The sequence below is a fragment of the Elephantulus edwardii genome, unplaced genomic scaffold (assembly GCF_000299155.1).
Source record: "Elephantulus edwardii isolate Elephantulus edwardi_28Jun2011 unplaced genomic scaffold, EleEdw1.0 scaffold00055, whole genome shotgun sequence".
Taxonomy (NCBI): Eukaryota; Metazoa; Chordata; class Mammalia; order Macroscelidea; family Macroscelididae; genus Elephantulus; species Elephantulus edwardii.
In genome coordinates, this window is record NW_006399805.1 from 80762 (window position 1) to 93312 (window position 12551).

The 12551-nt window shown below is 46.4% G+C and overlaps 1 protein-coding gene across 1 annotated transcript in view; it reads left to right on the plus strand.

Annotated features, from left to right (window-relative positions):
* The window catches only part of NRF1 (nuclear respiratory factor 1), a 66505-nt gene that overhangs the window by 38571 nt on the left and 15383 nt on the right, over positions 1–12551 (plus strand). Inside the window, exon 9 of the mRNA XM_006887119.1 lies at positions 1991–2115. Coding sequence (XP_006887181.1) covers positions 1991–2115 — 125 coding nt within the window. The remainder of the gene's footprint in view (positions 1–1990; positions 2116–12551) is intronic.

The window sequence follows — 12551 nt, forward strand, 5'->3', positions numbered from 1 at the left end:
AGGTCAGGTCATAGATGAAATATTTTTTTAAATTTATTATTATTTATTAACACATTTCTTAGAAAATATTAAAAAGTAAGAAATTGGGTAATTATTTCTTCAACTGTCTGGTAAATTCTTAAGTACTTTGAAATTTATCATGTAAAAATGTGACAGATAACCTTGGTCTCTCTCATTACTGTCCAGTCAAATGGACTTATAGCTGGCCCTCTAGCAGGTTTTCAGAGGGTTAAAATTGTACAGAAAGAGATTGCCCATCTTTCTCCCTTGGAGAAGCTGGTGGATTTGAACTACCCGCCTCTGCATTGACAGCTCAACTCCTTACCCACTAAGCCGCTAAAACTCCCTAATAACTGTAGAAATCAAGTGCCCTCTTTTGCTTAGAGTTCACATGACAGCTACTGTGTGGTGACAACCGTGGGCCACAGTCTCTGAGAAGTGTGCATTTTGGCATCAGTCATGGTCTCATCTTGTATGTGGACAGCGTGTCAGCCCTGGAGTCTTTTCAACATTTTACTGAACCTGAATCCTAGCCCACAATTTGAATATGGAAATAAATTTAAAATATGTAATTATGACCTTGAACTAAATCAGGTGGTGCCTGAAAATGAAATTGTTTCTTCAACATAGAAGCAGTTACCACACCTACATGACTTGAAAAGGAAAATTCAACAGGTTGGGTTTGCCATTTATATAAATGACAAAATAATTTACATAAGGAAATAGATTAGTAAATGAAAAAAGCAACCTATAAAACTATAGGTATAAATCTGATCCTAATTATTTGTTTAAAGTTGTGCTTCTCTCTGTGTGATATTTCTAAATTTTATATATATATATCTCGACACGCAGCCTCACAGCCATGCTGCTGACTAAAGATGGCCGCCCACAGCCCCGTGGATTGGAGCTGAGCTGCGGCAGTGACTGATAGGATCAGCCTTTGTCCCCTCTGCCGAACTGCATGGCACTGCCCTGGCTTCTCCACAGCCATGCGTCAGTACAAGCCAGCACCTGATACCTTCCAAGGAGAGATACCAAATGTATCTCTTTTTATCCCTAGTATTTTAGTGTCTCTGAAATTTAATTCTAATTTCCAGAAAATTTTCTTTTTAGCTGGCACAGTATTAGTATACTTGACAGTTTGTAGCATCATAAGATCAATAAAGATGGGTAAATAAATAGGTTTCAAGAAAAGGATTGATGAGGGGAAAGAAAAAAATGTGGGAGATGCTTAGAATAGGCTCCTTTTTCATTAAACAGATGGTTAGTCGCCTTCTCTTTAAATCATTTGCTCCACAGTGAAGGGAGGTTTAGTATTTCGCTGCTTGAGAAGTCAAGGAGTTTGGGCTTCCAGTGAGAATCTTAAGTTTTCAGCTTAGCTCTTCCCTGCATGTGCAGTGAAGCAGGGAAGAGCGAAGCTTTTCTGACTGTTAGCTGCCCCTTACTGTGTGTATGAAAAAGAAGCATGTCTGCCAAATTGTTATTATTTGGTATTATATATTTGGTTATATTTGGTATTATATTATTTGGTTAACTAGTGTTGGGCTGCTGCCTCCTCATATTAGCCTCTCCGCGTTATGTTACCCTAAGAGAAAAGAGAAAACACCAGCATCATGATTAACAGCCACAGTGGCCTTTGTGTTGCGCGTGGATCGTGGGTCAGAGCTTCCAGTGGGGTGTCGGGCGCTCGGCTGATGCAGAAAAGGAGGTGCTGGGGATGAGTGCCTCTCTGCTCAGGCGCCACTTTCTGGGCTTAAGGAAGGGCGCGTTAGTTTTGCAAATATGTAAGACTGGATTTCTCTCACTAGTTGTGGTTATCATTTGACCATCACTACTGGCTCAGTCCATTATCAACTAGTGTCACGTATGTGCAGGTTGGCTCATAAGCTCCGGGTTGCTCGCGATCGGGAAGGTGGAGGGGGTCGTTAGTCTGCCACGGGGCTCTCCTTTCACTCTTCTTACACATCCTGTCCTACCCTTGTGCCCACAGTGAAGCTGCCGCCCATGCCGTTGCCACGCTGGCTGAGGCCACCTTACAAGGGGGGGGACAGATCGTCCTGTCTGGGGAAACCGCAGCAGCTGTTGGAGCACTTACTGGAGTCCAAGATGCTAATGGTAAGAAAGCATATATATTTTATTGAATTTCTTCCCTGTTTCTACTTAAACCTTCGTGGTGTGACTGACAGCAAAGCCTTCAGAAAGAGCTTGAGCTTTGATTGGAGTCGTTCTTTACTTGTAGGCAGTTGAGGCCTAGGAATATTCTAAGAGCCTCTAGTTCCGTTCACTAATAGACTTAGGGCTTTCTGAAAGAAAGGCCAGGACAGTGGCTACCTAATTGAATTGGTTATTTGAAAAGTGATTGCTTTACTGGGACGGGAGTTGTTGGGGTCGTGTGAGGATGGGGGGGGGGGCAGGCTTTACCATCTTGTTGGGCACGTTTTGTCGTTCCATCTCCCATCAGTCATACTCCTATCCTCTCCTAGGGCAGCACTGTCTCCCGCATCCACAGGGCTGGCAGCAGGCTCAGAGGAAGATGCTTTCCTGTGGGTCTTCCTTCCAGTACTTGTCCCTTCACTAAACACCCCTGTGTTTCACATCACGTGCTGCCACCGTGCGTTCTCTCCCAGCTCATTGACTTCCTGGATGTTGTCACCTCTCTGAGAAAAACAAAAGAGAAACTAGTTCATAGAAATCTGGTGGAAGGAATGCACAGCTCCAGCCCCACTCTTTGGCTCCACTCAGCAGATGCTAAGGGTCACTTCCAGCACCTCAGCTGCTGGGGAAGTGCCTCAGAAAAAGCTGGTCAAGGCGAGCTCTGGTAGCCCAGTGCAAGAAGCTGCACTGCAATCCGAGAGGTGTGCGGTATGAATCCACCAGATGCTTTGCTGGAGGAGGGACAGTCTCCTCCTGTACCAGTCAGATCTGATTTGGTGGTATATACACACAGAAAAAAAAAATAATAATAATAAAATTTAAAAAAGAAAACTGAAAAAAAAAAAAAGAAAACTGGTCAAGACAAAGGTCAGGCCCATTCTCTGAGAGTCTGTATGAGTCTCTTAAACATTTCATCTGCTTCTTGGGACCCTAGAGAATGAATCTAAGTTTGCTGATACAACATCTGTCTCCTAACACATTTACCCAGCGCTCTGTAGGACGTGCTCTGGACCTGGAACCAGCTTCCTCAGCTAACCAGTAGGTTTGGTATCTGGCCAGACTTGGGGGAGGTTTCCCGTTTTTCTTTCAGATGGAGTCCTTTAGCCCCTACTTGTCACTCAATGGTGACAAGCTTGTGATGCCAGCAGACCAAGGTTATTAGCGGGAAAAACTAGATGATAACAGAACAAGTGTTGTTTGTGGGCATAGAACTAACTAGGAAATGGATACTACTGGGAAAAAGAATACAGCCCAGATTTCAGAGTTTGGTTTAAAGAAATGTCCTACTAGCAAAGAGCTCTTCTAAGAGCATTTTGGATAGTGTTCAAATCTGAGGCAGAAAGAGTTTCAGCATCTTCTGGACTGACTCTCAGTATGGAAGGCCAGCTTAGGTGGACCTCAGTCAAGTTCAGTGCCCAGTGGGAGGAGCAGGAGAAAGTGTAAGGGTGTGAGGCGGTGTGCTGTGGCAGAGTGTGTTCCATACCTGAGCTTGCAGAAGTAAGTTTTGGGTCCCTGAGACAGACCCAACAAGGACCTTGTACTCCGAAGGCTCTCCTTTCTTTTTCTGGACTACTGTACCCAGCACTGAAGGGACTTCTTGGACGCTAGCTTAGCTGTATTTCACTTGGGTTCTTTTATAAAAAGATGACTAAGTGTTTTAGACCCTTAGGATGCAATTTCATGGTTTTGTTGAATGTAAAGACTAAGATGCAGAGGCTTCTTCCTGGGGGAGGCCACAGGTCCCTGCGTTTCTGCACTTGCAGAATTCACAGCATCAGTTGTCAGCTGGCTGTCAAACTGCAGTATTTTCGGTGAGCAAACCATCTTTCAGTAGAGAGCATGTCTTCTTTTCATTTTCTTTCACAAAAGGATGCTATTTCGAATCAGAGGCAGTTGGGAGGAAGTGGGTTGTATTCAGATGGAAGTAACGTCACTGGACATCGCAGCCTGTGCCCTGGCCCTTCAGGCTCGTGACCCCTCTTAAGGAGCTCGGTCCTGAGGGTCAGGGCTGGGAGTGTGTGGGAAGGCCCAGGAGAGTGGAGGTTTCTGCCCGGAGCAGGCCAGCTGGCTCATTTGCTCCCCATGCTTTCTCACTGAGGCCATCCTTAGTCCTGCCTCCTGCTCCTGATTGGGACACTGTAGGGATTTCCCAGGATGCTTCTGTCCCTTGGCCTGACACACAGCCTCAGTCTCAGCCACTGCCGTGGCTGCTCTGGTGGAGGCATAGGGCCACTGCGTCTGCATACCCTGAAAGGGAGGGTCTGTGGGCTGGAGGGCCAAGTCTTTAAGAATGAAAGCTGATGATAGGGCACCACATTGTACAGAAATAAACAGCACAATTTGGGGGCGGGGGGCAAGGAAGATACCACACCCTTGTGTTCTCTTCAGTGAGCTACCTGGCCTGGCCTGGTTCTGACACTGGTCTTACTGCTTAGGTTTTAAGTGGTTTGTTTGTTTTGAGGTGGAAGTTTGTAGTGTACCTTCAAATCAGATTCAACTGGTACAGGAGGAGATTGCCCTCCATCTCCAGCAGAGCATCTGGTGGATTCAAACCGTGTGCCTTTGGGACTGCAATGCAGCTTCTTGCCATTAGGCCACCAGAGCTCCCTATAAAGTTCAAGTGCTTTCATTGAGGTTCTCTTAAAATTCTTCTACATAAGGGAGCTCTGGTGGCCTAGTGGCAAGTAAATTTAAAAAAAAAAATTCTTCTACATAAAATTCCCCAGAACAGAAAGACCCCCACTCACCCTTGTTATACTATAAACAAGTGTATTACCACCTATTCCACTTGCCACATCTAACAAAATCCATTTTAAAATTTCTTTGAGAAACCAAATCCTGCTGTCATCTCTGCACACTAAAATTACCTTTGCCTTTTTATATTCCTGTTTTCTTTTCCCTTACTAAAGATTTGAAAACACATATGCTTCTCTAGTTAAACATCTTTTTTTTTTTTTTTGCTGTCACACGCACTTTTATTAAGTACGGAGAACTGGTTACAACATAGGCGGAGGTGGCAGGATGGCAGGAGGCCCGGCCCCACCCCCACCTGCACACAATAAGAAATAAATAGTTGGGGCGGGCATGGGGAGAAGTGGTACAGCCCACTCTGGGGAGCATGTCTCCAGGCTAAACATCTTTTTTTAAAAAAACAAAAAGGAACTTTTTAGCAAGAAGGATAAAAGGAAAACGTGTAGATAATGATGGAAACGTGAGTCTGAGATGGGGCAGGGCACTTAGGTGGGTCCTAATGTGAGCACCTGGGGGCAGATTCCTGTTCTGCAGAGACCAGGAGCAGCAGGTCCGCACAGGAGACAGCACTGTGTTCAATGTCCAGGGAAACCTTGCTGGTCTGTATTATCAAAGGACCCTTACAGCGCCCTCAACCTAGCAGTCCATGGACCCTGAGTAACACTCTACAAAAATACTTGTGTTTTTCTGGGATCCATACCTTTGATCAGTGACAGATCAGAGACTCTGATCTTCCCACCCTGATCTCTTCCCCAAAAGGTTAAGAATCTCTTCCATAGAAAGAGATGAGAAGGGCCTGTGAAATTTGTAAGGATCTGGTGTAGCTGTGAGATTAAGAAGGGAAAGAAGCCAGGAGGCTCTCTAGAAGCAGGGCCCCTCCCAACCTCTGTCATCTTAGGCTAGCAAGTTCGCCTCCTCTAAACTCTCGCCAGAAACTTGGGATACTAATAGGGCAGACTCAAATGACACGAGTCCTAGAAACAGGACAATGCCTCTAAACGGCTTAGCACAGTGCCTGACACCTCACACTGTTCACATGAACCCCTGTTTTCATCATCCTCACAAATGCATGATCTCCACAGCACACAAGACTAGTGTAAGTAAGCCCCGCCATCCTGCTGGCATGCGCAGAATCTCTTTTTCCCCTCAGTATTGAAAGTAAAAAGGACAGTACATTTCTAGGTACAGTTGCATTCTGTGATGGTATTTGTACTTTTGGTTTTGTTGTACTTAAACTTTTTTATTCTTTAGTCTATGTGTTTGTACTTTTAATACAAAGGTGGTAAATTCAGGCCTTCTGGGACTAGACGATAGGAGCTTTTATTTGAGGTCCCAGGATGCGAGACTCTTAGGAAAATCCCTGAAGAGCAGAGCTTGTGGCAGCTGTGGGTTTTAGGCCACCCTCCCACAAGTGGCCCTTCGTTGACCGACCCTCTTATTGCTAAGGGCATTTGTAGGAAACCTGAGATCTAGAATGATCTCAGTTGAAACAAGCTGAAGCATTACCTATTCTTAGTTTTGTTTCACTGTAAATTAATGTCAATTAAAAATTCAGTTCTTCAGTCATATTGGCCACATTTTAAATAACCCACTAGGTACACATGGCCTAAGCACCTGAATTTTATGAAAATTTCATTTTCATTTCACTTCACATAGCCACACGTAGCTAGTGTCTGCTGGCAAAGGAGTCCTGATGGAGCGCATGGCCCACCGCTCAGTTCAGTGGACTGGCTTTCAAGTAAGCAGTGTCTCTTCTGCAAGTTGTGTCCCCTCCTCACAGGGACAGGGGAGGGCAGCACAGAGACTTCTGAGCCATGTCTCCCCGTGACCTTCTTGGCTCACAGGCGCCCAGCTTTGCTAAAACGCAGCCCATGTGACTGCAGTAATCCTCCACCAGTGAGCAGCTGGGCAGGAGGTGCAGGGAGCCCCGGCCTATTTTTATGCGCTTGCAGAGCCCTGCACAGGGGAGACTACCTGGTCTTTTCATGACCTGAACCACTTACCTATTCCACTTAAACCCCTGAGTGCCAGGTTCTCATCTGTCACAAGCATCCACAGGCCAGAAGCACTACCGGGTTAGCATGACTCCCTAAAAGAATCGGGTTGCCCGCAGCCTGATTGTCATGGGGCTGAAAGGAATGGTTATTGTTGGGTGGACGCCAGGTTTTCCCATGAAACATGGCTGCTGCCAAGGACTGGGGAGCACAGAGAAGCATGATGGGCTCTCTGCCCAGTGGACACCCAGCACTTTCCAAGACATCGAGTGGAGGAGGGACAGGAATCCCCAGGAAGTGAGTCTTCCATAGTGGATCGCATCCTCTCGTACCCTCATCAAGACTCTTGTGGTCCAGGATGCCTTCCGTTAGTGGTGATGAAACAGTGTGGGTGATGATGGAATAGACAGAGTGTGGCTAGAGTTACTGCAGGGTCTTAATATACAAGTTATGACTAGATATGCTCGTTGTGTATCTTGTCACCAACTAAATTTTATATACTTAAATGTCTTCAGAATAGCTCCCAAAGGGAATTGACAGCCCTAACTCCACAGGGTCCTGTGCTGACAGCACTGACTTGGAGGGTCACAGAGGGAATTTTCAGCTGGTTGGTACCTGAAATGTTGGGAGCAGCCGTGTTTACTGCTGCTGCTGCTGCTTCTGTTGTTGTCATCACTTACTGTTCTTAAACACTCATTCAGGGGGTGAGGACTGATCTCCACTGATGCCCTCTCAACACTGGGGGGCCACATTTTTAGGAAGATTCAGTCACCTTCCACTGAAGGAAAAGGGGGCCCAATCTCATGCTGAGAACCCCTGCACCCCAGCCCGCCTCGGTTATGGAGGCAGCTGTGTCCAGATGTGCCAGAGCAGGCTCTGTGTGAGGCTCACTTCCGGCATCCCCGTACTTCCCTGCATTCACCAGACACACAGCCGGTGGATGCCAGTCAGCACGGTTCTTCAGCGTGTTCCTCTGCCTCCTGCACGGAGGCTGACCTTCTGAGCGGCCCCTGTCCTTCCCAGTGGGTGTCAGCTCACCTTACTCCTTGCAGAGTCTGCAGATCAGTAAGGACTGTACCATCTCCCTCTACCTCTACCTGGAGAGCTGGTCAAACCTTGGACATTTTTGTCTGTGCCCATGAAGTCTCTGCTACCTGGAGACTGCAGAACCGAAGTGGGCAGTCGTTGTGAGAAGGGAGCCACTGCCCAGGCTCTTCTGCGTGCTCATTGGAGCTGTGACCGCGGTCTTCACGCAGACCTGGAGGTGTTCTCCCTGTCGCAGGCACACTGCTTTCTGAGTTACCTTCTGACTTTCCACCTCCTCAGGGCCAGCGGGAATTAATATTCTCTGTCAGGTCACATTGCCATTCCTTCATCTAGTCCTTGGTCTGAATGAATAGAACCGGATGGTCCCATGCACTCTTCTTTCCCCAGGACAGCAGTCTGAGCCAGGAACAGCCTAGGCAGAGGGCTCTTAGAGAAGTTACAGGACAGAGTCCCAGGAAGGTGTCCACCATCTAGTAGACCACCCAGGCAGATGTCCACCAGTGAGCACACCTCTCCCCACCTTCCGTGTCCCCTAGGCCAGGTTACAGGTCTTCAGTCTTTGACTGATAGAGTCTCATCTTAGATGATTCTAGCTCCTTATATCCAAGACAGCAGCTTACACTGTGATGGGGTGGAGATGGTAGTGTTAGGTACTGCTGAGTCCGGGTCCACTGCGGCTCGTAAGAGACCCTGTGAGCAACAGACCTGAACCTCGACCTGCCCTGTGTCATCCTCAGGACCTCCGTCAGGGTCAAGCCCATTGTGGTAGTCACTGCTTCGGTCCATCTCGTTGAGGGGCTTCCTCCCTTGCACTGACCCTCTGCCTTTGCCAGCATGAAGTCTCTCTCTCTCTCTCTCTCTGGTTCCTCCTGAAAATATGCCTAAAATATGTGAAACGAAGTTTCACCGACCTTGCCTCTGAAGAGTGCTCTGGTTTCATATATGTTGTTACGTACCGTCAAGTCAGAACTGACCCGTAGCTGACCCTCCAGTGGGCTTTCAGAGGCAGTTAATCACACGGGAGGAGACTGTCCATCTTGCTCATGCGGAACAGCTGGTGGATTCAAACCTCATGCCTTTGGGATTGCAACACAGCTTCTTAACACTGTGGCCATCGGAGGTCCCTGGTTTCATATTCAGAGTCTGCATAAGTTTAATTGGAGTCGTTTCTATTGACTCCATGGGTAGGAAGAGTGGATTTTAGTTGAGCACGTAAAAAGTAGATTAATCACAGTGCATTTAGGAACCAGAATATCACAACAGGAAAAACGATTACAGAATGACATTTTTTAAGGTTCTTGTGTAAGAGTGATTTCTCTCTTCTTTTAAAGAAGAATCCATTACAATTTTGAAGGAATGTCAGCGCACTGCTATTAACTCTAATAGCTTACACATCACAGCCATTGTGGTTTGGGGCCCTCTGCCTCTCAGGTTACCCGTGTAAAATACAGGGATTCACTTCCCAACGCCCAGCTCCATCATCTACTTAGTAAAAAGCGAATGTACAGAACCCAGTGGTGGCAGCAGCAGCCTGGCTGAGGCTGTAATTTGAACAGGATAAACATGCTTCCTTTCTGTGCGACGCTCCCTCCACCCTCCTGCCAAGAGCAGAGTATCGAATGAAGGCAAGGTTGTGGTTGGAGTCAGCAAAGTGAGGTCTAAGTGGCACCTGCTTCATTCACCAGCTCTGCTTTCGTGCGCCTCCCACCGCACATCTGCTCCTGACAAAGCCTCTTTTCTCCTCCCGTTGGTCAGCCCGAGTACAGGGGCCCCACCGGGAGACACAGTGCTGCTGCTTTGTCAGCACAGTGGCCGGTGACGTTTTCATTCCCCCAAATCTTCATGACTAGAAAGGCCCCAATTTAGAGATTTTTTTTCCAAACGTAAGTGGGGTTTTCAAAGCCTCAGTGGTAAAATTGATAAGAACATCATTTCCATTGTAGCACTAGTAATTGGGATCTGAGAATCATGGACAAGGTCTGAATATGAAAACCGGGACCCGGCAGTGTGCGAGACTACAAAGCCCATGCTATCAGATGGGCCCTCTAAAGAGGCAGCCAGCAGTAGGTCTGATTCTGCCCAGCCTCTGTTATTGCTCGTAGCACTGTAATGTAAGCTAACTGGCACTGTCCTCAGATGCTGGGAATTTCTCAGGTGGGAGCCTTAAAGTTTAAGGGGGTGGGGGTTTGAGTATATTTGATATGGGGTAGGACAGATCCCATGATATAAATGAGGGTAGTGCCAGGAAATGATATTTTAGATAAATATGAAACACTCAGTGTTGGACTGCGTTTCCACTCACATGAAGGCATGTCTGACTGGGCTGTGTGATGGGAGTATGGCAAACGTCTGTGATTTGAACCTGCCACACTGGAAACTCTAGAAAGGTTGTGAAAATATACTTTGACTACGTAATTAAAATCTAATAAAATATAAAATCTAGTTCCTTATTGGTGGTTCGAATCCTGTGAATTCACCCAAGAAAGATAAGCTGTCTCTTCCTACGTGATTTATACCCTCAGAAACCTGCTGGAGGGTCAGCCCTGAGTTGATTCCAACGTGGTGACAGTGCATCCTCGCATCAGTCATATTTCTAGAGCTCAGCAGCCACCAGAGTGGACAGCACAGCACCAACATGTCCATTGTCACAGAACATTCTAAGGAACAGCACTCTCTTAACAAATGCCTCTCTTAACTGGCCTGACTCTGTAATGAAACTTGACTGGGTATTTCTAGAATAACTCCTCCCAGCCGTGTGTTCTTTATATTTTCACCTTTTGAAAAAACACTGAATTAAAATCAAAGTCTAATTTTTCCAAATCTCTACTTTCAGCTGGCCTGTTCCCTGGCCTTCCCTGTCTGACAGGAGTTCAGTATGGACAGTACTCCTGAGGCTGGGCACAGGGCTGCAGGTACCTTCCGTTCTCTTGGGACCAAAGGCAGGATCTTTGATTGTGCTGCCCACCGCCAATAACCACTCTGTGGCCCAGAGTGGTAGGAAGATGATCACTTGCCTCGTGGGAGAAAGCCCATCTGGAAGAACAATACCACATCAGATTCAGAGTCCTTCCCAGACTCCCCCAAGCACTTGAATCATGTAAACATGCGTCTTGTCCTCACAGCGGCCATAGGAGACTAGAGGGGCCTAATGAAGATTATCCAGGGCATATTGTAAATCCTTGAAGAGTTTCTCTGAGTAAGCCCGGACTAGCTCTCCCACCTCCAGCTACCCCCACCCCACAGCTGCTCTGTATGAAAGAAATAATAAATTTATATTCATAATTAGCTTTAAAAAAACCTTCATTGTTGTCAAGTCAGAACTGACTCACAGATGACCTTTTCAGAGGCTCTAAATTGCACAGGAGGAGATTGCTACCCTTTCTCCAGCAGCATAGCTGGTGGATTCAAACTACCTGTTTTTGGGTTGGCAACACAATTTCTTAACCACTAGACCACCAGAGTTCCATAATATTCACTTAAGATATTATTTTTTCCTCATTTCAACTCACTTCCAGTCTGAGCTCTACCGCTACTACTATAATTACCTACATTCCTCTTCTGTTCATAGGGTTTTCAGAGGCCTCTTATTATTTAAGAAGTGGATGGTCAGTTCTGCTTCCTAGTCTGTCTTAATCTGGGAGCTCTACTAAAACCTGTCCACCATAGGCAACCTTGTGTTATTTGACACACCAGTGGCATAGCTTTCAGTATCACAGCACCCCACAAGTTATCTCAGTACAGCAAACTGACAGACAAGTGCTGTGCCAATTACAACAGTGGTCTCCCCAAAGACAATGAACTGACAGTTTTGTTTGTAACTCTAATAGTTTAAGCAAGACATAATTGGCAAAAAACCAGGCTCCAGAGTTGATGGCATACCAATCGACATATTTCAACAAACAGACACTACCCTACTAAGTTGTGACAAGAAATCTGGAGGACAGCCACCTGGCTGACTGACTGGAAAAGATCGATATTTGTTCCCATTCCAAAGAAAGGTGACCCAACAGAGTGTGGGAATTATCAAACAATATCATTAATATCACATGCAAGCAAGATTCTGCTGAAAATTATCCAAAAACGTTTGGAGCAATATGTCAACAGAGAACTGCCAGATGTGCAGGCTGGATTTAGCAGAGGTCGTTGTACTAGGGGTATTATAGCTAATGTTAGAGGGATCTTGGCAGAAAGCAAAGAATACGAGAAGAATGTCTATCTGTGCTTCATTGACTATGCAAAGGCTTTTGATTGTGTGGATCACAACAAGCTGTGGCTGACTCTGAAAAGAATGGCAATCCCAGAACATTTGATTGTGCTAATGCGAAACCTATACTTGGACCAAGAGTCAGTCGTCAGAACAGAGCAAGGAGACACTACATGGTTCAAAATCAAAAAGGGGGATGGCGGCGGAGGCAGAGACAGTGTGGTGAGCTGCGGAGGCAGAGACAGTGTGGTGAGCTGCGGAAGCAGCAAACCACTTAAAGCAGGGCCATTGTGGCCTTCCACAGACTTCAGCTTATTGATAATTGAACACTTAAACAGTTGATGACTGGCCCTCAGTGAAGATCGAGGCTCAACAACAGGAATTCAAGGATTCCCAAGGAG